We start from the raw sequence: 24,177 nt of genomic DNA, 5'->3' as shown, positions 1-24,177 counted from the left end.
TTTCTTCATACAAATCAGCAGTGTTCTTGTTTTTTTTCTTTGTGGTTCTAAATTTGGTTAAGTAATTTACTTTTTAGTAACAGTCTCTAGCATGGATTTATGTAAGTTTTAATAATAATTAGAATAATTATTATTAAATAATAATAATATAGTTATTAGTTTTAATAATTAAATTAATTAATTTAATTAAATTAAATTTAAATTAATTAATTTAATTATTAGTTTTAATAATAATTAGAATAATTTACCAAAGTGATCTCCCTAAAATTACACTAGCCTTGTATTAATTGTACTAATTTTTTTCTCATTAGGCGAGCCAGCGCAGCCTTGAACTGTTTAAAACGCTTCCATGAAATGAAGAAACGAGGACCTAAGCCTTATAGCCTTCATTTAGATCACATTATTCAGAAAGCAATTGCAACACACCAGAAACGGGATCAATATCTGCGAGTTCAGAAAGATATATTTGTTCTTAAGGTACTGATGTGAAGATGCAATTTTCAGTTTAATTTCCTAATTCTTAACCACTGTATTTTAGTAGGCATACATGCTTGAATTTGCAGTTTTATTCATGCATATGGATTTTCAGAAGGCTTCTAAGTTTTATAATGACTAGGCAGTGGAGCTGTGTTTTTATAACTTTTTAAAGTTAGAAAACCTTGATAATCTTCCTTAAATGAAAAACCTTCCATTTTGTTTTTAAAATTTGAAGTTAGTTTTTTGATGTGAGGCCAATTTGTCTTAATATTTCATATTACTTTCTGGTGATTTTAGGATACAGAGGAAGCTCTTTTAATGAACCTTAGAGATAGCCAAGTCCTTCAACATAAAGAGAATCTTGAATGGAATTGGAATCTTATAGGGACCATTCTTAAGGTATGATAGGATACTTCTTGGTGATGGCTTGATTGTTTTCATTTTCTTATTCATTGTACTTCATCATAATTATATGTTTAGGAATTGATAAATACATAATATAATGTATTATGTTTTTCTAGTGGCCAAATGTAAATCTAAGAAACTATAAAGATGAACAGTTGCACAGGTATGTAAGAACTGTTTTGCATTTAAAGCACTTAGATTTGAATTATATTATGCCTGATACCTACTAAAAGTAATAATTGATGTTTTAAAGATACATACGTACATTTTAATAGTTGGTATTCAGTAGATACATATATATATATTTATATATAGTTGGTATTTTACAACCAAAAAGCATCAGCTGATTCTTTTTCTGGTTATTTACATTCTGGTTTTAGTTTTGGAACAAATGAAATACTTGAGATTAAAGTTTCTCAAATCGAGGAATATCAGCCATGTACTTATCTTAGCCCTAATGTATGAGAATGACATAATAAGGACATAGTGTCTCCCTCTCAAAATGATGGCCATTTTAAATATTCCAATTCTACTTTCTTTTGCATCTGACTTTGAAGGGTTATTCATTCTTCTTCCTTTTTACACTCCTCGTAACCAACCACACCTTCCATAAAACATGCTAATGTTTATAGCATATACAGTACTTCAGGGTATTGTGCTGTTTTCTAGTACCCCATGCATTTGTACTCCTTCTAAGTTCAGACTAACCAACCACCAGTGTTGATCCCATTGGATAAGAGGGGCTTTACTTCATGTTTTTGAGAAGTTCATATCATTGACATTATAAATGATTATATTCATCTACTCAGTGATATTTAACTTAATATCTGTATTAAGTTTTGAGAAATATATAGAACATAAGAATTTCATTGGGGTAAAGAAGCATAGCACTAACTTTTCAGACTCCTTGAGAACAGAGGTGAAGTCTCATTCAACTTTGTTTCTCCAACTCCTGGATCTGGCACCTTTATTAGATTGGATTGTAGTGCTCGAAATTAAATTGAACTTAAATTCCATGGAAGCTTAGAACATAATGTTGAAAATTATAACATTGAAATATCATCCATTGCTTTATAAATTCAGTTGCTTAAATTTTACCTGGAGCTTTTATGGTTGACTTTTTGCCTAATGGTGAAAAACTAATAAAATCATAGTGTGGTAACATTTGCTTACAATTATCTAGTATAAGATTATTTTATAGAGCCATGGGACAAAGTTCTTGATAAAGTACAGTACAGAAAAAAATTTATATATTCTGGATTAAAAGAGAGTTGAAAAGAAAAAAAGACCTGATAGTAAAATAAAATGTGTGCATTTCAAAAGAAAAAAAAAAAAGAATGAAAATTTATATCCAGGTGGCTTCCTCATATTCTCCAACTGTATCTTCTAGCTATGTTATATCTGCAATTTTCCTGCTAGCATCTTTCTTCTCCACTATTTCTGTCAGGCATCTCACCATAAAATTCTTATTTCACAAAGATACTTTTTATAATGAAGGGGATTTTTTTTGTTGTTTTTTATGGTTGGTTTGTGTGTGGAATGTACCAAATGTGTTTATTAAATTTCTTGCCATTTAGCTCAATGGTTTAAACCCAAAACATATTCAAAACCTTATTATATCATAAGTTGTGGTTAAGATTCTAAAAGAATTATTTGGTTTATTACTTTGTTGCTGATTTTTTATTTTGATTGTAGGTTTGTACGAAGACTACTTTATTTTTACAAGCCCAGCAGTAAATTATATGCCAATCTGGATCTGGATTTTGCCAAGTCCAAGCAGCTCACAGTTGTGGGTTGCCAGTTTACAGAATTTCTTCTTGAGTCTGAAGAGGTAATAAGCACTTTGTATATTTTCCAGAGTAAATGTTTTTCACTGAATTTGCCCCCTTCCTTTTATTTCTGAATAGGCATAAGCTATATTTAGAAACATTGAGAATGAGACCAAACCTAGATTTTTATCCTGACTTAGTCACTAGCTATTTATGTGACTTTGGACAATTAATTTGCCTCTAGAAGACCTGGTTTTCTCCTTGTAAGATGGAAAATAACACCATCTCATGCAGCACGGTGTTGAGTGGGATTAAAAAGAACAGATACTCAGTGATTGATATCTGTTATTAGTAACTTCATCATTATCATTAAATTTTTTGGACTTGATTAGAGGTGATTTTTCTAATTGTAGGCACTAAGTCCTTTTCTAGCAATATCATAATGTATTTGCTTTTAGGATGGGCAAGGATACTTAGAAGACCTAGTAAAGGATATTGTTCAGTGGCTCAATGCCTCGTCTGGCATGAAACCTGAAAGAAGTCTTCAAAATAATGGTTTATTGACTACTCTTAGTCAACACTACTTTTTATTTATTGGAACACTTTCTTGCCACCCTCATGGAGTCAAAATGCTGGAAAAATGCAGTGTATTTCAATGGTGAGCATTCCTAAATTCTGTTTCAGTATATACCTAAACTATTTTTAATGTGATCAGAAAGGGCATGTTTTTTAGTCTGTGTACCTGTGTTTGGTAAGTTTTTATTAAAATGCAAAAAAATATTTAGAGTTGTCTTGATGCTCTGATGCTTTTTTTAAAATGTGATATTTATTAAGTGCTTTCTTTTAGAAATGCTTATTTATTAGGAATTTAAAAATATTTGTTGAATTAATGCATCCATACAGTAATTTCTAGTAACCTTCATTATTTTCATCCTTATTTTAGTTTACTTAACCTTTGCTCCTTGAAAAACCAAGATCACTTGCTGAAACTGACTGTTTCGAGCTTGGACTATAGCAGAGATGGATTGGCTAGGGTCATACTTTCCAAAATCTTAACGGCAGCCACTGATGTGAGTATAATATAGGCAATAAAACTGTATATTTCATAACCAGTTAATTCAGTATTTTATAAATTTTGGCCTCATAAAACTAATTATAAATTCTAAGACTATGGGATGGAATTTTAGTTTACTTTAAAATTTTAGTTCCTCCAAAGAACTCAATACAGTACACATATTTTTATATAAAGGGAAAGAAGCAGCTAGATCGAAACAGAAGTATTTTACTTTACTTGGACTAAAAAAATATTCATATCAAGGGCTAGACCATCAATTCCAGTCTTTCTGCCCTTTTCAAGTAGCAGAACTGTCCCAAAACAAAGTCGAATAGACCGTCCATAGTGAAGTTTGGGTGGTGTTTTTTTTTCTTTTTTTTTTTTTAATGTTCTTATTTATCTTTATAGGCCTGCAGGCTGTATGCAACAAAACATTTAAGAGTACTATTGAGAGCTAATGTTGAATTCTTCAATAATTGGGGAATTGAATTACTAGTGACCCAGCTGCATGATAAAAACAAAACGATTTCTTCTGAAGCTCTTGATATTCTCGATGAAGCGTGTGAAGACAAGGTAAAGTTTCATTATTTTATAATAAAACCCTTAGACATGAATTTTTATTAAAATATTCAAATTTGATAGAAAATTATGTGAAATTATAATGTATATAATATAGTGGTTTTAGAAATAGAGAATTTACTATCTTCATGCAGTTATTAATTTGCCTAATAATTATTTCTTTTAGGCCAATCTTCATGCTCTTATTCAGATGAAGCCAGCTTTATCTCACCTTGGGGACAAGGGTTTGCTTCTCCTCCTGAGGTAAATTTTAAGAAAAATTTTCTTATAGTTATGTTTTCTGTTGTGTTCTCTCTGGCAGTGTGTATTAAAGCTGGATTCAAATCTGTAAAGGAAGCACTCTAAAGAGTTTAGCTTGTGAACTTCTGAAAGAGGCCTATTTTAGAATATTGGACATCCTTTAATACTGAAACTCTGTCTTTTCATTGTTTTTCTTAATGTTTCTTTTACATTTCCATGTGTCCTCATTCTTTTCATGACATTTTCTTTGCTGTGGTTGGATTCACATGTTTTTGCAAAGATTATGAAAATTTATTTGTATTTGAAATTACAATGAATAATAATTGACCTTTTAGTTTTAGGAAGGAGCTGTTCTTAAAGTCTTTTACCTCCTTAAACATATTTTGTTTGAGATATTTTAGCTCCTTAAACATTTTTTGTGAGACTCAATGTTAAACTATTGCCTGTTTTAATTTACAGATTTCTCTCCATTCCAAAAGGATTTTCCTATTTGAATGAAAGGGGTTATGTAGCAAAACAATTGGAAAAGTGGCACAAGGTAACTTGCTATTGAATAAGTTTCAATTTGTATCTTTTTATCTTGGGAAATAGATTGTGAATTTAGAGGATTTAGAAAATATCGTCAGTATTTTGAAACTAAAAAAGTTAAATATTTAAACATTCATGTGAAGTCAAGTCTTAAAATTCTGTATAATTATTTGTATTCATATTTATCCATTTTTTAAACTATAGTTATTTTATAGCAAACTATTGATTTTGTGTAAATTCTGTTGAAATTTTGCTTTCAATTTAATTGATATAATCTATTGGTATCGTTTGTCAACCCTACTTACCATCATTTCTTTTATTCTTGGGTTCCTTTCGCACCCCTTTTAAGCTGAAACTAAAACAGTTTTCCTAAATGAAGATTATAAAACAGTTCTACCAAGCAGATATAATCATCTAATTAAACTTCATTTTAAGGTGTACTTTTCATAAATCTGAGAGCAAACTTCTTGCTGTTGTATATAATAGGGAAATCTAAGAAGAAGGGAGTAGTTTGAAGGTATTAACTTACTAGCTTTTCTTTAGATGATCATCACTGTGACTTCAGTGCAATGCTTTCGTTTGAAGCATTGTAAATTGTCAAAGCATCTTAGAAACTCATGGAATAATCAATCCTAATGTAAATGATTTTCAGATTTTCCATTATTTCAGATCGTTATTTATATTGTCTATATTGAACCATGTTTCATAAGATATTCTCATTTTTAAAAAATACTATAGCTATTGTTATAGTTACCAGAGGTGGGGTGTGGGGGGAGAGGGAATTGGATGAAGGCAGTCAAATGATACAAACTTCCAGTTATAAATAAGTACTAGGGATAACGTACAACATGATAAATATAATTAACACAGCTGTATGTTATATATGAAAGTTGTCGAGAGAGTAAATCCTAGGAGTTCTTATCACAAGGGAAAAATTTTTTTTTTATTTCTTTAATTTTGTATCTGTATGAGATGATGGATGTTCACTAAACTTATTTTGATGATCCTTTCATGATGTGTGTAAGTCATATCATTGTGCTGTACTCCTTAGACTTATACAGTACTGTCTGTCAGTTATATCTCAATAAAACTGGAAGAAAAAAGGGAAAAAAATACTATAAAGTGTACAACTGCAGGCCTGAAGTCTTTCAGCAATTGGTGAATTAGAAAACTAAAATAAAGATGTGATAGTTTTGAACTTCCCTGGTGGTCCAGTGGTTATGAATCCGCCTGCCCATGCAGGGGACATGGGTTCGATTCCTGGTCCGTGAAGAACCCACATGCTGTGGGGCAACTAAGCCCGTGCGCCACAACTACTGAGCCTGCAAGCCACAACTACTGAAGCCCGTGCGCTCTGGGGCCTGCATGCTGCAACTACTGAAGCCTGCATGCCTAGAGCCCATCCTTTGCAACAAGAGAAGCCACTGCAGTGAGAAGCCCCGCACACTGCAACATAGAGTAGCCCCCACTGGCCGCAACTAGAGAAAGCCCACATGCAGCAGTGAAGCCCAGTGCAGCCAAAAAAAAAAAAAAAAAAAAGAGAGAGATATGATAGTTTTATTTTCTAAATAGAAGATGTTTAAACTAGTTACCATAATAAGATTGGTCACCTTATTATACAAATTATTTTAGGAAATTGCTTAGCAAATCTGGTACAGCACTTTCAGATAGTAGGTACAAAATATTAACTGATATAACAAAATTATGTGTCGTGTATAAGGAAACAGAAGAAGGGTTAATGATTCTGCCTTAGGGATTAGCAAAAAAATGTTAGGCTGAGGAGAGGATGTGATATTTGAAGCGGTCTTGAGGTATAAATAGTCAAATAAATTGGAAGAAGGATGTTCAAGGATGAGGGGGCAGAATAATAAATCTGTATAGGTTATTGAAACTTCACAGACTTGTGAGGAAAGCCATATTCCAGTGCGGGTGGGGCTAGGATAAGTGGGGTGTGGCAAGATGAGGATGGAATGGTGAATTAGAACTAGATTGAATTAGAATTAGAACTAGGCTTTTATAAGCCACATTGTGTCATACTAAGGGATTTCAATTTTGTAGGAAGTGGAGGAATCTTTACAAGTGTAAAGAATATTCATAATCAGAACTATACTTTAGAAAAAGATCACGGTGTAGTAGCAGAAGTTTGATCATCAAAGGTAAAGGAATCTAGGAATACTGAGACCAGTTTAGAAGCAAAATTGATAAAAGCATGGACTTCAGTGGTGGTTAGGTTCAATAGTCAGGGACACATTTTCTGGACATTTTTGAAATAAGATGGACAGGATTTGTGAACTGATTGGATGTAATGTATGAGGGGTCCCACTTGACACTTAAGGTTTCTGATTTGAATGACTGAATACATAATGGCTTACCATTAAAAGATTGTGATTACAAAAGATGGTTTGCAGGAATGAGGATAATGAATTTTGAATAAGTTGAACTGGTATTGCCTGTTGTATGGCAAGTGATAGTATCCAGAAAATATTTGGAAATGTGGATCTGGAGCTCAGATGTGAGCTGAAGATAGAAGTTTGGGAGTTGTCAGTGAATAGTAGTAGTTGAAATTTGAATTGAGTGAGATCACCAAGGAAAATGTAAAGAACAAAGAAATAAAACTGGAAATTGCTCCCTAGAGAACACTCTGCTTTTTTTTCTTTATCTTTATGCTTTTTTTAATAAATAACTTTATTTATTTATTTATTTTTAATTTTTGGCTGCGTTGGGTCTTCTTTGTTGTGCGCAGCCTTTCTCTAGTTGCAGAGAGCGGGGGCTACTCTTTGTTGCGGTGCGCGGGCTTCTCATTGTGGCGGCTTCTCTTGTTGCAGAGCATGGGCTCTAGGCGTGCGGGCTTCAGTAGTTGTGGCACACGGGCTCAGTAGTTGTGGCTCGCGGGCTCTAGAGCGCAGGCTCAGTAGTTGTGGTGCACGGGCTTAGTTGCTCTGCAGCATGTGGGATCGTCCCAGACCGGGACTCGAACTCGTGTCAGGCGGATTCTTAACCACTGTGCCAACAGGGAAGCCTGAACACTCTGCTTTAATGAGGGGAATAAAAGGACAGGGATACTGAGGAAAAAATTATCAGCATGGCTTCACTAAAGGATGCTTCAGGAAGGAGAGGCCGGTGGTATATATTCTTGAGAGAGGTCAGGTAAGGTGAACACTAGAAAAAAAGCCTGTTGAAGGTGACAGGTCATTGGTGAATTTTGCGAGAGCAATTTCAGTAACAAGTTATAAACAGATGCTGAATTGCAGTTAGTTAGGCAGTAAATGTGAGATGTAAAAATAAAGACAGTATAGTCTACTTTCTCAAATTAATCAGAGAAAGGGAGAAGGGGAAGGGAACTAACTTAGTGATTGCCTACCATTAAACTTAGTGCCTTTCAAGTATTACCTCACTTAATCCTCACAGCAACCCTGTGAAATGTTTTTGTATTATTTCTATGTTGTGAATGAAAATGTGGAAGCTAAGATGAGTAAACTAATTTATCCTAGGTCACAGAGCTTGAAAATAACAGAGCAGGGGCACTTTTTGATTCCAAAGCCCATGCTCTTTCCACTATATTTGATTTCCTCCCAGTAGCTTGCAGCATGCCAAGATAAAGTTGAGACTGTCTCTTTTTCTAGGTAATAAAGCATCCAGGCCTGAATAATATTGAAAATTCACTCATTCAATTTAAAACTTTCATCCCTAGCGCAGGCTTGGTATAGACTTAGAAACCTGCAATGGAGGGAGGATATGGTTCATTTCATCACTCTTTATTATTTGTCTCCTCCCCGTTTACCAGCTGCAAATTTGGAGCCTCTCCAGCTTTAGAGCAGGAGGAGGAGGAGGAGGAAGGGGTACAGGGTCATGGACAGTCTTACTCAACTGATGCAGCTGTTATCTGGGGTTGTTAGCTTTGAGTGGGGCAGATTTCAGACGTTGATTCTTTTACTCTAGGGTTATGTTTGTGAATTCCTCAAAGACCTCACTCTGGGGATCTCTCATTTGCAGTTCCCTTGACTGGATCAATGGCTCCTCTGGCTGCCTACTTACAATACCTCCTAGTAGCTAGAGGTTCACCCTCATTTGGGGTCTTCTTGCTCCTCCAGTAGGTCCTTTTGGGCAGAATCCTCAAGATGATCCACATCAGAAACTCAGTGCATTTCATAGCTATAAACCATACCCCTCAACTTTGCTAGTGTTTTCCGCATGGATGCCGCTGGTCAAAAGACTAACCAGGCAATACCACGTGAGTGTAACTATTCCTGCATAAAGCTCAAAATACTTTCCTTAATTAGAATTTTTGTACTAAGATGTTCATGTATAGAGGAGATTATGGTAGTATAGTATATAGAGTAATATAGTGGTTGTAGTAGCAGTAGTAGAAATTTGGTATGCTGATAACATAATTAAAATCTTATATTACTTTTGCAAAGTAAAGAACCTAAAAGAAAAGCAGGAAAAGTAAGTTTTTAGAGTCTCTAAGTAGGGAGTTAAGGTAACCCACCAAATTCAAGTAGTCTAAAATGGTTTAAAATGAAAAATATCTCCCTGCCCCCTTTTTCTATCTTTTCTGAAGATAATGTCTGTTAATATTTTGTGTGCATTCAAAGATGTTTTGTGCATCTATAAGTATATATTCTTCATATAAAAATACAAATGAATCCATTCACAGCTATAAATAAAATTGTATTTAATTTTTTTGTTTAGCAGTATATCTAAGAGATCTTTTCAGAGCTGTGCATTTAGAGCTATCTAATTCTCTTTAATGGCTGCATAGTAAATTATAGCAATGTACCCTAATTTTTATAATCACTCCTGTATTATGGGCATTTAGACTGTTTCCAACTTTTTAGTTTTGTAAACAGTGTTTGCTGGATATTCTTGCACGTATATCTTTGCATACTTGTGCAAGTATATCTTTTGAACAAATTTCTAAGGTGTAATTGTTGAGTCAAAAAGTATGTGAATGTAAAGTTTTGATAAATACTGCCAAATTGCTTTTCAGAGTTTCTACCAATTCCTTCTAAACAATTTAAAGTGGAGATCTTTTGCAATAAAGATGGTGTGATTGACTGTCTCGGTTTAAAGAATTTAACTAGAAATTTTCCAAGTTTTACTTGGAAATATTTTTTACATTTGACCTGATTTAAAGGGAGAGAGATTGTTTCTTACCAAAAGGTGCTAAAATGGTAGAACTCAGTTAATTTCCTTTTAAAATTTCTAGTGAATATCTTCAGGGTTTAATATTAAGAAGCTAGTTTTGGGACTTCCCTGGTGGCACAGTGGTTAAGAATCTGCCTGCCAATGCAGGGGACACGGGTTCGAGCCCTGGTCCGGGAATATCCCACATGCCGTGGAGCAACTAAGCCCGTGCGCCACAACTGCTGAGCCTGTGCTTTAGAGCCCGTGAGACACAACTGCTGAGGCTGCATGCCACAACTACCAAGGCCGCATGCCACAACTACAGAAGCCCTCGCACCTAGAGCCCCTGCTCTGCAACAAGAGAAGCCACCGCAATGAGAAGCCCGCGCACCGCAGCGAAGAGTAGCCCCCACTCGCCACAACTAGAGAAAGCCTGTGCACAGCAACGAAGACCCAACACAGCCAAAAATAAATAAATAAATAAACAAACAAATAAATAAAAAGCTGTTTATTTTTTTAATGGGGACAGGAATTCAATTATGACAAAAAAAATTTTTTTAGCTTACTTATATGGACCCTAAAATATTAATTGAAAATGAGGAAAAGAGTATAAGCAGAAAGCTTACAGGTATGGATGTGATAGAACATTTGCATTCATAATACCTTGTTCTATCTATTCTTTTCAAAAATTTCTTAAATTTCCTGAACAGATGTTCATTTTTCTCATATTTATGCTTCCAAAGATTTGTTAGGTACCTAACATATTAGAAATTTAGTGAATGTTGTTATGATATATATAATTAAAACAATATTATCTTCTAGGAATATAATTCAAAATATGTTGACTTGATTGAGGAACAACTTAATGAAGCACTTACTACTTACCGAAAGCCAATTGATGGTGACAACTATGTTCGTCGGAGTAACCAAAGGTATAGTCCAGTTAATGGAATAATTTATTGCTAGTCCTCAAACATAAAATTTAAAACCAAATTATTATAAATCATTACTTTTTAAAGTTTTCTGAGTAGTTGGTTATTTTGTTTCTTACACTGACATAGGAAAAAATCTTTTTAAAGCACAGCATTGAATGTTCAAAAATTCAGTGACATTCATAACTTGAATACCCTGACTAATATAGCGTTCAGATCCCTCCATGTCCTTACCCTAGTGTGTCTTTCTTGTCTTAGTTCTCTTAGCATTACTCAGAGATCAACTAAACTATTATTTTTCTAGAAGAATTCTCATGCCTTTCCACCTCCGTATTTTTATTTATGCTAAGTGATTATGTCTAATTCTGTTTATCTAGTACTTTATTGTAAGTCATTTTTTAAATTAGCTTATTTAAAATGAACCAATAGATATATCAATCATTTTTATTATACTAGATTACAGCGTCCTCATGTCTACCTACCTGTACACCTCTACGGACAACTGGTACACCACAAAACAGGCTGTCATTTGTTGGAAGTACAGGTAAAAACATAATTTGCTTATTTTAAATAGCTACAGTAGTAGAAAAAACTTAATATTGCTGAAGTATTATCTTTTCAGAAACGTCTCAAAAGCCTTCAGAAAGTCAGTGGCATATTTGCTTTTAAAGCCATCCATCTTGTAATTGACTTAGCATTCTTTGTTTGCAGTTCTTAGAGATATTACTGGCTTGCATGCATTTCCCTGACTTGCATACGACCATTTGCATAGCTAATTTGTTATGTAGAGTAAGTAATCCAGTGAAGGTCTGAGTTCTTTCCTTTCTAGTTCATTTGGGAAGTTCATCTCCTTAGTAAAAACATACTGAAAAATTGAATTTCTTCATTCCTCTTGTTGGGAAGTTAAACTGAACCTGAAACATATTCAGTTACCTTTGGTGAGCAACAAACTGAAAGTATCAGTTGCTGTTTGTTAGTGCCTCACTATTTTCATATATTTCATGTAATGTAAGGCTTAGACAAGCAGTTGTTCTTTGAGTATAGTATGCACGCCAGATTTTGGCTGGGAATATGTCTTGCTACTAGGTGTTTTCAATAAATGTAACCCTTTTCTTATTTTAGGAATGGTTATAGAAGTATTTGTGTGTGTTTCTGAACAATAGTAACCTAGCAATTTAGTTCCTTTTCATATCAGTGTTCATTTCAGGAGCAAAAGTTTTACATAACTATACTTCGCAGTTTCATGTATTTTTATACTGTCTGTGAAGACTATTGAGGTGTGTATCTTTATATTAATTTTTTAAAAATTCACTGAAAGTTTAAATGATTTTCTCAGTGTCATTACCTACATAGTATGATAAAGTCTAGGTGTTAATTTGTTATTTTCTATCTAAAAGAAATAATGATTGTTAATGGCTAACATTTTTCTAATACTAAGTCCCAAGTACTTTGTTACACTTACATAATAATTCATTAAATCATTAAACTTTATGAAACAGAGTTTAGGAAATCAAGACATGGGGAAATTAAGTAACTTGCTCTAGGCCACTTAGCTAATAAGTTCTAACTCTAGTATATGAATTCAGAGCCCATGTCCTAATGCTGCTTCTTAAGAAATTCGACGTAAAATTATTTTAGGATTTTAAATATGCAGAAATTACTAAATACAAACCTTAAATCGGTTTTAAGATACAATAAGAAAATATGTTAAAGACATACTGATAATCATAGGTATGTTTTTCCTCTCTCCAGAATATTATTACAGAACTCTGTCACAGTGTCCGTACACCAGATTTGGATAAATGGGAAGAAATTAAAAAACTGAAAGCATCTCTATGGGCCTTGGTTTGTAATAAACACTTCTGTAAGATCTTCTTAATTTTTAGATTTTACTCATTTTCCTGTTAATATTAAATAAATAAAAATAATTTTATTTGGAACGTGTTCTTAGATTAGTATTCTAAAACAAAGATTGTTCCTGCCCATTTAAATATTATTTTATGTTGGAAAATAAATGATTAAACTATTAATTTTCTTGCTGAGACAAATGGAACTTTAATTCCTAAAGTTCCTTATGTGAGGTTTTTTTCACAGTTCTTTCTCTCTTATAGACATGGTTAAATTTTTTGTTTTTTTGGGTAGCTTTCCAAATCTCTTGAAGGAGTTAGTCTTGTAAATATATTTGATATGTGATTTCTTTTCTTTTAGGGAAATATTGGCTCATCAAATTGGGGTCTCAATTTGCTACAGGAAGAAAATGTGATTCCAGATATACTAAAACTTGCAAAACAGTGTGAAGTTCTTTCCATCAGAGGGTGTGTCATTTAACTCAGAAATCTTTCTAAAGTATATATTTTTGTTCACAGATGGGTGTGAGAGAAGAGTATTTTATGATTGCAGTTTTTCAGTGCATCAAGTTAAACATCTTAAGGAACTCCTTGTTTAATATTATTGATATTTTATTCTTATCATTGTAATATTGACATTTACCTTGCAGATAAACAGTGAGAGTATAGTGTGTCCAAATAATCCAGTAGTCCATTAGCGCAAATATTCCAAATTTATTTCAGAAAAGCTAATGTATATATATTTTTTCCCTAATCACAATGTTCTTTTAGATTTTTTCCTTGTAATTAATATTTTTATTATGAAGGTTTTCATGTTATTTTTAATGGCTATTAAAGAAAACGCAAATGTATATATAGCAAACTAATATTTTATGGTTGCTTTAAGAAATCTCAGTTTGGAATTATAAACTGTCATTACTACATCTTTTACTTACAGGACCTGTGTATATGTGCTTGGGCTCATAGCCAAAACCAAACAAGGCTGTGATATTCTAAAATGTCACAACTGGGATGCTGTAAGGCACAGTCGCAAACATCTGTGGCCAGTGGTTCCAGATGATGTAGAACAACTCTGTAATGAACTCTCATCTGTTCCAAGCACCCTGAGTTTGAACTCAGAGTCAACCAGCTCTAGACATAATAGTGAAAGTGAATCTGCGCCATCAAGTGAGTATTGTGACAGGGTCATATAAAGTTAGCCGAAACTAACACTTGTGATATCGAAATTTAAATGAATTTTACATTCTTAATTTACTTTTCTCTGAGATAATTTGGCAGTAATAGCGTCTTGGAGAATGCTACCAACCTTCATTGTTCTCTCCCTTTGCTTTCTAAATAGGCCTTGGAAAATCCTACTTACAGAGTTAAATAATAAGCCATGTCCCAGAAGAACCGTTCCCCTTTTTTGCAATTTCCAATAAGTAAATGTTTATTCATCTACTTTCTTCATTTACCTAATTCTTTTGTTCATTTTTCAGATATAGCGTTGTTGAACTAGAATATATTTAAGAGATATTATATTCATATACTCATCTTTGAAAGAAGAGCTAAATTTTAAAATTAGCGAAACTGTTAAAAGATGGAGTATCAAAAATCAATTAAATGAAAAATGGTTTGCAGTTTTAAGCCCTGTGCTAAATGCTACTAGGTGCAGAAAATTTAAGACACTGTTTTTTTTTAAAGAAGATAGTGCAATATTTATCAAGCCATATTTCACCAGATCTAAGATACCATAAATTATAATATGCACCACTGTTTAAGAAAAAAAAAAAATGCTGCCTGTTGCAAGATGCATGCTGATTTTAGAGATTTTAAGTGTGAAAAATGTGCATCTTAGAATTGGCAAAATATGGAAATACAGTGCAGTGTGCAAGTTTAAGATTTTATTTTGCCTTCTTTCAGAATATATTTGAAGTAATTTATAACTATTCAACAGAAAATTTAAAATAAAAATAGAATAAAATCCCAAAGATGTCATTAGGCACCTGGATTGAGTCTTTTATTAGAGGTAGACCCTGAATTTAGATGACTTTCTTAGTACCTAAGGCAAAGTGAGAAATAAATATAATTGGTTTAAACATGAATTTAAAATGTTGTGACTCGGTTCTTTGTAAGTGTAGTTTGCTTAAGATTGGACATTCATTTCTTATAAGATTGATTTTTCTTGCCTATTGTGATTCGAGGAATAAACCACCAGGAATCTGTACCAACTGAGTAAACATCCAGGGTCAAGTCTCCTTTTTGCCTTTAATTTTATCTTGAATATTTGGAGGTTTTGGAAACTCACTGGGATAATCAAAAGAAACTTTATGCAAGCTGTGACATAATGAGTTCTATAGTTTTTCTTTGGAAATAACAAGATCATCATAATGACAAATTTTATATTTTATTCAAGGACAAATTCTGGGTCTCAAGGAAGCTCTTTTTATGTGGCTCAGCAGTCTAACTCTTTTTATTTTTGAAAAATTTTTCCCCAGGTGACTATTAAACAAAAATTTCCTGAATTATGTCACTAATAGTTACTATGATTATTTGTCCTTTTTTATCTGCTTTTATTAATCCTTTGATCATAGGTATGTTCATAATGGAGGATGACCGGTTTGGCAGCAGCTCTACTAGTACATTTTTCCTTGATATCAATGAAGATGCAGAGCCAGCATTTTATGATCGATCTGGACCTATGAAGGATAAAAATTCATTCCCTTTCTTTGCTTCTAGTAAACTTGTGAAGAATCGTATCTTAAATTCGCTTACTTTGCCTAATAAAAAACATCGTAGTAGCAGTGATCCAAAAGGAGGGAAACTGTCATCTGAAAATAAGACAAGCAACAGGCGGATCAGAACGCTTACAGAGCCCAGTGTTGACTTCAATCATAGTGATGATTTCACACCCATATCCACAGTACAGAAAACATTACAATTAGAAACTTCATTTGTTGGGAATAAGCACATTGAAGACACTGGTAGTACTCCAAGTATTGGAGAGAATGACTTAAAATTCACCAAGAGTCTTGGTACAGAGAATCACAGAGAAAACACAAGCCGAGAGAGATTAGTTGTAGAAAGTTCAGCGAGCTCACATATGAAGATACGTAGCCAAAGTTTTAATACAGACACTACAACAAGTGGCATAAGTTCAATGAGCTCAAGTCCTTCACGAGAGACAGTAGGTGTAGATGCTACGACTGTGGACACAGACTGTGGAAGTATGAGTACTGTGGTAAGTACTAAAACTGTTAAGACAAGCCACTATTTGACGCCACAGTCTAACCATCTCTCTCTCTCTAAATCAAACTCAGTGTCCCTGGTGCCTCCAGGTTCTTCTCATACACTTCCTAGAAGAGCACAGTCCCTTAAAGCACCCTCTATTGCTACAATTAAAAGTCTAGCAGACTGTAACTTTAGCTACACAAGTTCTAGAGATGCCTTTGGCTACGCTACACTGAAAAGATTACAGCAACAAAGAATGCATCCATCCTTATCTCATTCTGAAGCTTTGGCGTCTCCAGCAAAAGATGTGCTGTTTACTGATACCATCACCATGAAAGCCAACAGCTTTGAGTCCAGGTTAACACCAAGCAGGTGAGCAAATATACATTTTAAAATCAACAATAATGTTTGCATTTTAACAGACTTAAATGTAAAGCATTAGCCAGGTTTTACATCTACGTAAACCTCAGAACTGACCTATTATAATTGTTTACTATAGTAGGCTATAAGCTCCTAGTTACCCGATATGATTTGAAATGGATTCTTGCAGCTGCGAGGGGGGAAAAGAAACTCCTTTAGGCCCTGAAAATAAACATATATGTTTTACAATGACACATAAGTCACAAGCTTTTTTTTATTTATTTCTCGCTTCTGCAAGGATCGATTTTAAAAAGAAGCATGTCGGGGGAATCAGGAGCTTAAGACCTACAATAACAAACAACCTTTTCAGGTAGGTCAATTTAAGGCTCCGAAAGTTGACTTTTTTTTTTTTTTTTTAAGATAACTGAAAATTTCAGTATAATTCTTTTCAGTTTAAGTAGCTGTGATTATTAAGTAGGAACCAAATGAACATTAAATGAATTACTTGGCCCTCAGAATTCAGCAGTAGCAGTTTGCCTGTGCTCACAGGAGCATTTTGGAGATTTCTATGCCATATCTAAAGATTAGATCAAGCTGGTCAAAGTAGTAGATTTTACCTATAAAAGATATGCAGTGTTAAATTTTATTGTTGCAAAAATTTCTATACCTTCTTTTTTTGTTGGACCAAATACTTCTAAAAACTTTCTTTAGTTTTAGATTGTTCATTTTCATTTATTAAATGGATTAGTATTTGTCAAGTACTGAGACTAGTGCCTAGCACATATTAAGCACTCAATAAAAGTTAGCTGTTATCATCATCATTATCACCACTATTATTATTGATAGTTATTTCTTTCATGTAATCCATTTGGCTCTTATATAACCAAATTCTTAAGTTATTAAGCAATTTTGTTTCAGGAACGTTAACACGTTTAGTAGAAGAGATCCCTTGTAGCAAATAATAAATTATATTCCGTTTGGTAGAATTTTATAAATTATGCAGTAATGTCTTATCTACCTGACAGCCTCATCCCTCCCAACAGCTCACTAGTATAAACCTATGCAGTGAAGTTCACAAATTTTATTCAAAGGAAGTACCTCTGACCCACATTCATAGTTTGTTGATGTTTAGTCTAACAAGTTTGTTTATCAGATTTTCAGGCCTATAGATGCAACAGTTATAAGCTTCTACTGGTAGGGACACTGTGACAGGAAAGGAGAGCTGATAAAATTGGTGGCAAAGGAGGAAACTTTTATACTACAACAAAGTATTTGGAAACTCAGAGACTACAGCAGCTAGTAGCATTCAGCCAGGGGCAGTAACGTAGCACACCAAAATAAGCAGTAAGGGTTCCACCATCTTAGAGCTCAGTACAATAACCAAAGTGCTGTTAGCTCTGAACCACCCAGTTAGGGTTATTCTGTCTCACTGAAGCAGGCATTTCTATCTAACTGATTAAAGCACAGATAAAAAGTTTCATTGCTTAAATATTTATTAGAATAAACCAGAAACAACAACTATTCCAAATCACAATTTCCTAATCAGTCTGGGTTCTTAGGATCTTATTTCCTATATTCTCTGTTAGATCAAGAGAAGGATATTTGGAAATTTTACTCCTGGAATAAAATGCCAAGTTATCAGCACTATAAAGGATTAATAGATGTTTTTAATTTCTTGGGAGGGGAAAAAATAAAAAGAAAAAGCAGTCAAGAGAAACAGAAACAGTTGTACAAAGGCATGAAGGCTTAACAAAAATCTCATGTTCGTCAAATCTGTCACTTATTCTTCAAACTGTGTTTAGTACTTAACTGTGTACTGGGTTCCATGGAGGAAAAAATTGTGTAGACATTAGTCTTCCTATTCCCACTTGTTTCCTTTGGTTAGTTCAGAGAAAATGAAAATGATGGACGATAACTACACGTTTACTGTAAAATAATAGTTTGGAATCTAGGCTGAGAAGATTTTTTTTTTTACTTATAAAATCAGAAGAGTAGTCATACTGATACCTATGGTATAATGGTTAGCATGAATCCAGCAGTCTTAAAAACCATATCTTACTGAGATATTTCCTTGGGGCATAGCAGAAAAAACACTGAAGTAGGAATCCTTAATCTTGAGTTCTAATCCTGACACTGAATGAATGAACTTGGAAAAAGTTCCATAAATTATGCTGTAATGTCTCATCTGCTTGGAATTCAAAAGTTTTGCAAGCCTCATCAATCCAGAACAAACCCAGGCAAACCTCTCAATTGTTTACCGTGGTAAATCTGTATCGTAAAGTTCATGAATTTTGAAATATGTAGGCCTCAATTGCCTAATCTAGTGGAGATTGGACTAGATCAGTGGTTTTAAGCTTTTTTAAAATGTCGCATTTTAAGTAGAGAAACCTTTCTTCACAAAAACATTGCTATGGAAACCCAATACGTAGAATATGTAAAAACAGAGCTATTCTGGTTGAAATAGGTATTGTGGAGGTGAGTATTCCAATAATTCCTTCGCCTTCACTCCAGTAGTCTTTGAAGAGTTCTATGGAATCACAGAGGTATAACAGAGTACAATTTAAAAACTACTGACCTATTTTATAAAATTTGTAAATTTCAATTATGAGTGGTTTTTAGGTGGAAATTCGTAGAAATTAGTGGTTTTTGCTATGATAATTTTAATAGCTACTATTTATAAAACATTATTTTGTGTTCTTTTCAAAATAATTCTTCGTTTTAATATCAGGGTACGTTATTACATTTTAAATGACTTGAGTTTTCAAATAGCAGTATACATACAGTGTGGAACCTTGTGTACTGCCTTGTATATACAAAGCAGGCGTATGATACATATTTTAGCATGTCTGTTGCATGAATAAATATCTGTATAAGAAAGGTGTATCTTACGGAAATGTCATTATTCCATGTTATGGAATCACTGGTAAGGAATGCATTGAGGAAATATCAGTGCTTCGTATAAAGCTGTCTCTTGTAATATTTATACATGATACCATTTTTACTGTTTTTTTTAAGATGTGTACGTGCTTTATTTATTTTATTTTTTGGCTGTGTTGGGTCTTTGTTGCTGCGCACGGGCTTTTCTCTAGTTGTGGCGAGTGGGGGCTACCCTTTGTTGCAGTGCACAGGCTTCTCATTGCGGTGGCTTCTTTTGTTGCAGAGCACGGGCTCTAGGGTGCACGGGCTTCAGTAGTTGTGGCACGCAGGCTCTAGAGCTCAGGCTCAGTAGTTGTGGCACACGGGCTTAGTTGCTCTGTGGCATTCCCCGACCAGGGATCAAACCCGTGTCCCCTGCATTGGCAGGTGGATGCTTAACCACTGCGTCACCAGGGGAGTCCCATTTTTACTGTTTTGTGTCTGTCTTCTGTGTTACAAAATCTTATGTTGATAAAGTAATTACCACACAAAGAATAAGTGATTATCCTTATTTTAATAAAAATAATATTAAATAGAATTAGTAGACGTGCCCTTACTTGTGTGATAGCAAATCTAGCAGTCTCAAATGATTGTGAAGTTAGTCCTTGGATAATACCTCTGTTTTCTGAGGTCAGTTTTTTATCTTTACTTATTTTTTACTGCTAGACGTTGAAAGTTATCTTAATTGCTCACCTTTTCACTTTTACCTGGGAGACTGTAACAGTTGTTTTTGGTCAACACTCAACATTACTGATGTCCTTTTATATATCAATTTATAAAAGAGAAATATTCTCAAGTATTCATATGTTCTCAATAAATAAGATGGCACTGTTTAGTACTTGACTATAGCTTCCTTTCTTTTATGAAGGTATGAAAATAAACTATAATTCTTTATATGATTGCTATAACAAATCAAGAAACTAATGTAGTTTTTTTAATGGTATTATAGGTTCATGAAAGCTTTAAGTTATGCTTCGCTAGATAAAGAAGATTTATTAAGTCCTATTAACCAAAATACCCTGCAGCGATCCTCCTCAGTGAGGTCCATGGTGTCCAGTGCAACATATGGTAGCTCAGATGACTATATTGGTCTTGCTCTTCCAGTAGACATCAATGATATATTCCAGGTATCATAAATTCTATTGTTTTCTTACGAGTTGGTTTACGATTTTTTTCATATTCTATAACTGCTTACTAGAAATTATAATTTAGAGCAAATACTAATTTGGGGGAAGGTGGTATTTTTAGACAGTGTTATTTAAAGAAGTTTTACCATGAGAATTATTTCACCTTTCTCAACTATTCTATACTCTTTTATTTAGCATCTCTAAGTCCCCAGCACATTATCCTTCTCCTCACATTAAATCATCATCTTGTTTGATTTCTTTATCAGTATATTCTCTATAGAAATTTTAATGCCTAATCTTGCTTTTTAGTCACACTTGACTTGTTCCTTATTGTTTTTTTAATTGAGATATAACTGACATATAACATTGTGTAAATTTGAAATGTACAACGTATCCCTTGTTTTATTTAATCCTTGATCCTGTTTATCCCAAACATGGCAGCCACATGTTGTGCTAATCCCACGAAATACTCACAAATCTCTAGGAGGTAGATAGTACTAAAGAATACATATTTGTTTAGAAGTCTAAAAACATTTTAGATAAATTCTAAAATAATTATTTTAGTATCCATTTAAGTCACCAAGAATAGATAAGGACCTTAAGGGTTTTATGCTATTTTGTCAAGTTTTGGTGATTTAACCTTCTTCAGTATCTTTTCATTATAGGTTCATGTGCTATAGTAATTCTGTTTAAATTACATTTCATTTAATTTTGCTAAGATACATAAAGTGAATTTTTATAACAGGACTTACCATGACTTATATCTATTTTAGGTAAAGGATATTCCCTATTTTCAGGCAAAAAACATACCTCCACATGATGATCGAGGTGCAAGAGTGTTTGCCCATGATGCAGGAGGTAATGCATGGTTTTTCTTCTCCTCTGTATATTAAAAAGAAAATTCTTTTCCGTAGGATGACACTAAAAATTCAGGTATACTTACTTTTGGGTCAACTTAAAAAATTATAGCAAAATAATTGTTTGAGTCAATTTAAAATTAAACCACAGTATTTTTTTGTGAGAGACTTAAAGTGTTTTTTCTAACTAAGTACCAAGCCTCTCAAGAAGACAAAAACCAGATCAGTTGCTTCTGTTTTAAACAAATAATACGTGAAAAAATTTTAACACTTACACTCATAGGTCTAAGCAACAGCTGTTTGGGGAAAGGAGAGAGAGAAAAATGTACTTATACATTATATGATCTCTCTTTGCTATGAGCTGTGGTATTTTAATTAATATATGCGTATCAGCCACAAATTTAAAGCTTTAAAATCTTGATGATTTTTTCTTAACCAAGGACCTCTTTAGACTCGGAATTATTACTTTTCTTTATGCAAATATTAAGAATTGATTACACAAATATTAAGAATTGAAATGATACCTAATTGTATAATCTTAATTTTTTATTTTGTATTTAAAACCCCATATTAAAGTAATATAAGTGTAACTGCTGATGTTAATTATTTTCGTAATTTAAAGCAAATTATCCTATTTTTCTCCCCAGTTAAGGTTAGATTTTGAATCATAAAAGGAGTTCTGGTTTTCTTCCCTAATTTCCCTTCTTTAAAATTTCACATAGTTTAAGGCACCTTGAAAGAGGTGTCATTGATACCATCTTCATCAGATTATGTTTTATATTTACTTACGCACAGGTCTTCCATCTGGAACTGGAGGTCTTGTAAAAAACTCTTTTCACTTGCTACGACAGCAGATGAGTCTTACAGAAATAATGAATTCAATCCATTCAGATGCTTCTCTGTTTTTAGAAAGCACAGAAGACACTGGACTACAGGAACATACAGATGATAACTGCCTTTATTGTGTCTGTATTGAAATTCTGGGTTTCCAGCCCAGTAACCAACTGAGTGCAATATGTAGTCATTCAGGTGAGTGATTATGTCCTTGAAGATGAATCCACCTGCCTTTGAATCTGCTCCAGTCACAGGTCATCTCCCAGCCCTATTGATCATCCCTCTTACTCCATTCTCATTACCTCAGCCTTAGTACAGTCACTCAGCATCTCCCTGTGGGAATGTTAGTAAGTTTGTCTCCAGTTTTTTCCCCTTCCAATTCATCTTTCATACTGCTGCCTTGGATTAGGCTGTTGACAGTTTTTTACTGCCTATTCAGGTCCAGCACACAAGACTCTTTGTGTGATCTGTCTACTGTTTTTTTTTACCATTCTCCTATCTTATAATTGAGACACCGCTACTGACTGACTAGATGTTTTTTGAGCAGACTGGCTCTAGGCATGAAGAGTGTGTTTTCCCTACTGTCCCCTCTTGCGCCTTCTCCTCCTCACACACATGCAAGCTCACGCGCAGTCCATTTGGCAAGCCCACCTCGTCCTCAAGAGTCGGGACTGTTTTATCTTCAAAGCTTTCTCTGACCCTCTTAGTCGGATGTTGACACTTCTTCCTCTTTACTTTCATTGCTCTTTGTACATAGATCTCTTATGATAATTATTGCTTGGTTATTTTTTCCCCTTCTACTCAGTAAGTTCCTTCAGGGTATGGTCTGTCATGCCTTTTCATTTTAATTTTCTAATACCCAGCTGTGTACTGCTTTATATACTAGGCACTCAATATGTTTTTGGTGAGGGAGTGAATGAATCAGATTCAGATTCAGCTTTTTTATAAATGTGTGTTTAAACTATTACTATAGATAGCTTTTCTTGGTGAATATCACTTAGCCACCCTCAAAAAAACCTAGTGATAACCAAAGTTCTCTGGGTCATTCATCCACATTTCTCCATGGCATTCTGATCCAGAACTTCCCAACTGATGGGTTGCAGCACACTGTTGTACCACATCCACAAATAGGATATGGATGTGCTGAGAGATTAATCCCCTCCATGGTTCCATGCCCCAGTCGGGCCTGGGTTTGACAAACCCTTGGACTAGGCACTTACCACTGTGAACAGTCCTGTCCAGGGACCCAGAGTGCTATAATTATTTTCATTTTCTGTGAGCGAAAGGTTTGGGCATTATTGTCCTGATGTACACAGTAGAGAAGATGCTATTTTAAATCATTTGTCTATACATTGTTTATAATATTTTAGTTCTTCTAAGTTCTGTTTCTTCATTTACTCATTCAACAAATACTTATGAAGCACTTACTGTGGAGTTTTGCTATGTAAGTGTTTTCTCTTTATTTATCAAACAAGAAATAGGGAAGCCAGCCCCCTAATTACCCAGTCACAAGACAGTCCCAGCTAGTTCTAATCCATTTGTGATTACTGAGCTAGTAATCAAGTGGAGTCACATCAAGTGTGGGACTTGTGGAAGACTTGCTGCAGTCAGCAAGGCTCTCACCTTGGCACAGGATCAGAACCCCTCCACCTGTTGTTCTAGGGATACGAAGCGGGGAGGAGAATAACTCTTAATTGGGAAGTGATTACAGTTTACTATTGATACTTGGAGGTATGAAGGGAGGCAGGCTAATTGTTAAAAAGTCACTGAACCTCTACGGATTTATGCATTCAACTTAATATTTATTACGCCACTACTGTGGATCAGGCATTAAACTAGATGCTCGGAAAACAATTGAGAGAGAGAAAAATAGATATTATTCTTACACTCTTTGAGCTCTAGTCCAATGGAGAAG

General features: G+C 34.1%; 1 protein-coding gene across 6 annotated transcripts in view; it reads left to right on the top strand.

Moving 5' to 3' along the window:
• Window positions 1-24,177, top strand: part of RICTOR (RPTOR independent companion of MTOR complex 2) — a 119,901-nt gene that overhangs the window by 83,503 nt on the left and 12,221 nt on the right. For 3 of the 6 annotated variants that reach the window (XM_036846059.1, XM_036846056.1, XM_036846060.1), the window contains 19 exons: window positions 312-477; window positions 775-876; window positions 999-1,045; window positions 2,578-2,713; window positions 3,110-3,309; window positions 3,595-3,721; window positions 4,114-4,278; window positions 4,451-4,527; window positions 4,984-5,062; window positions 11,002-11,111; window positions 11,568-11,655; window positions 12,864-12,956; window positions 13,320-13,426; window positions 13,896-14,125; window positions 15,532-16,540; window positions 16,827-16,898; window positions 20,394-20,571; window positions 21,345-21,429; window positions 22,224-22,457. In XM_036846059.1, coding sequence (XP_036701954.1) covers window positions 312-477; window positions 775-876; window positions 999-1,045; window positions 2,578-2,713; window positions 3,110-3,309; window positions 3,595-3,721; window positions 4,114-4,278; window positions 4,451-4,527; window positions 4,984-5,062; window positions 11,002-11,111; window positions 11,568-11,655; window positions 12,864-12,956; window positions 13,320-13,426; window positions 13,896-14,125; window positions 15,532-16,540; window positions 16,827-16,898; window positions 20,394-20,571; window positions 21,345-21,429; window positions 22,224-22,457 — 3,305 coding nt within the window. The remainder of the gene's footprint in view (window positions 1-311; window positions 478-774; window positions 877-998; window positions 1,046-2,577; window positions 2,714-3,109; window positions 3,310-3,594; window positions 3,722-4,113; window positions 4,279-4,450; window positions 4,528-4,983; window positions 5,063-11,001; window positions 11,112-11,567; window positions 11,656-12,863; window positions 12,957-13,319; window positions 13,427-13,895; window positions 14,126-15,531; window positions 16,541-16,826; window positions 16,899-20,393; window positions 20,572-21,344; window positions 21,430-22,223; window positions 22,458-24,177) is intronic. The other 3 variants (XM_036846058.1, XM_036846061.1, XM_036846057.1) reach the window with 3 other exon arrangements.

Source organism: Balaenoptera musculus, chromosome 3 (assembly GCF_009873245.2).
Source record: "Balaenoptera musculus isolate JJ_BM4_2016_0621 chromosome 3, mBalMus1.pri.v3, whole genome shotgun sequence".
Classification (NCBI taxonomy): Eukaryota; Metazoa; Chordata; class Mammalia; order Artiodactyla; family Balaenopteridae; genus Balaenoptera; species Balaenoptera musculus.
This window is presented reverse-complemented; position numbering and strand designations above follow the sequence as displayed.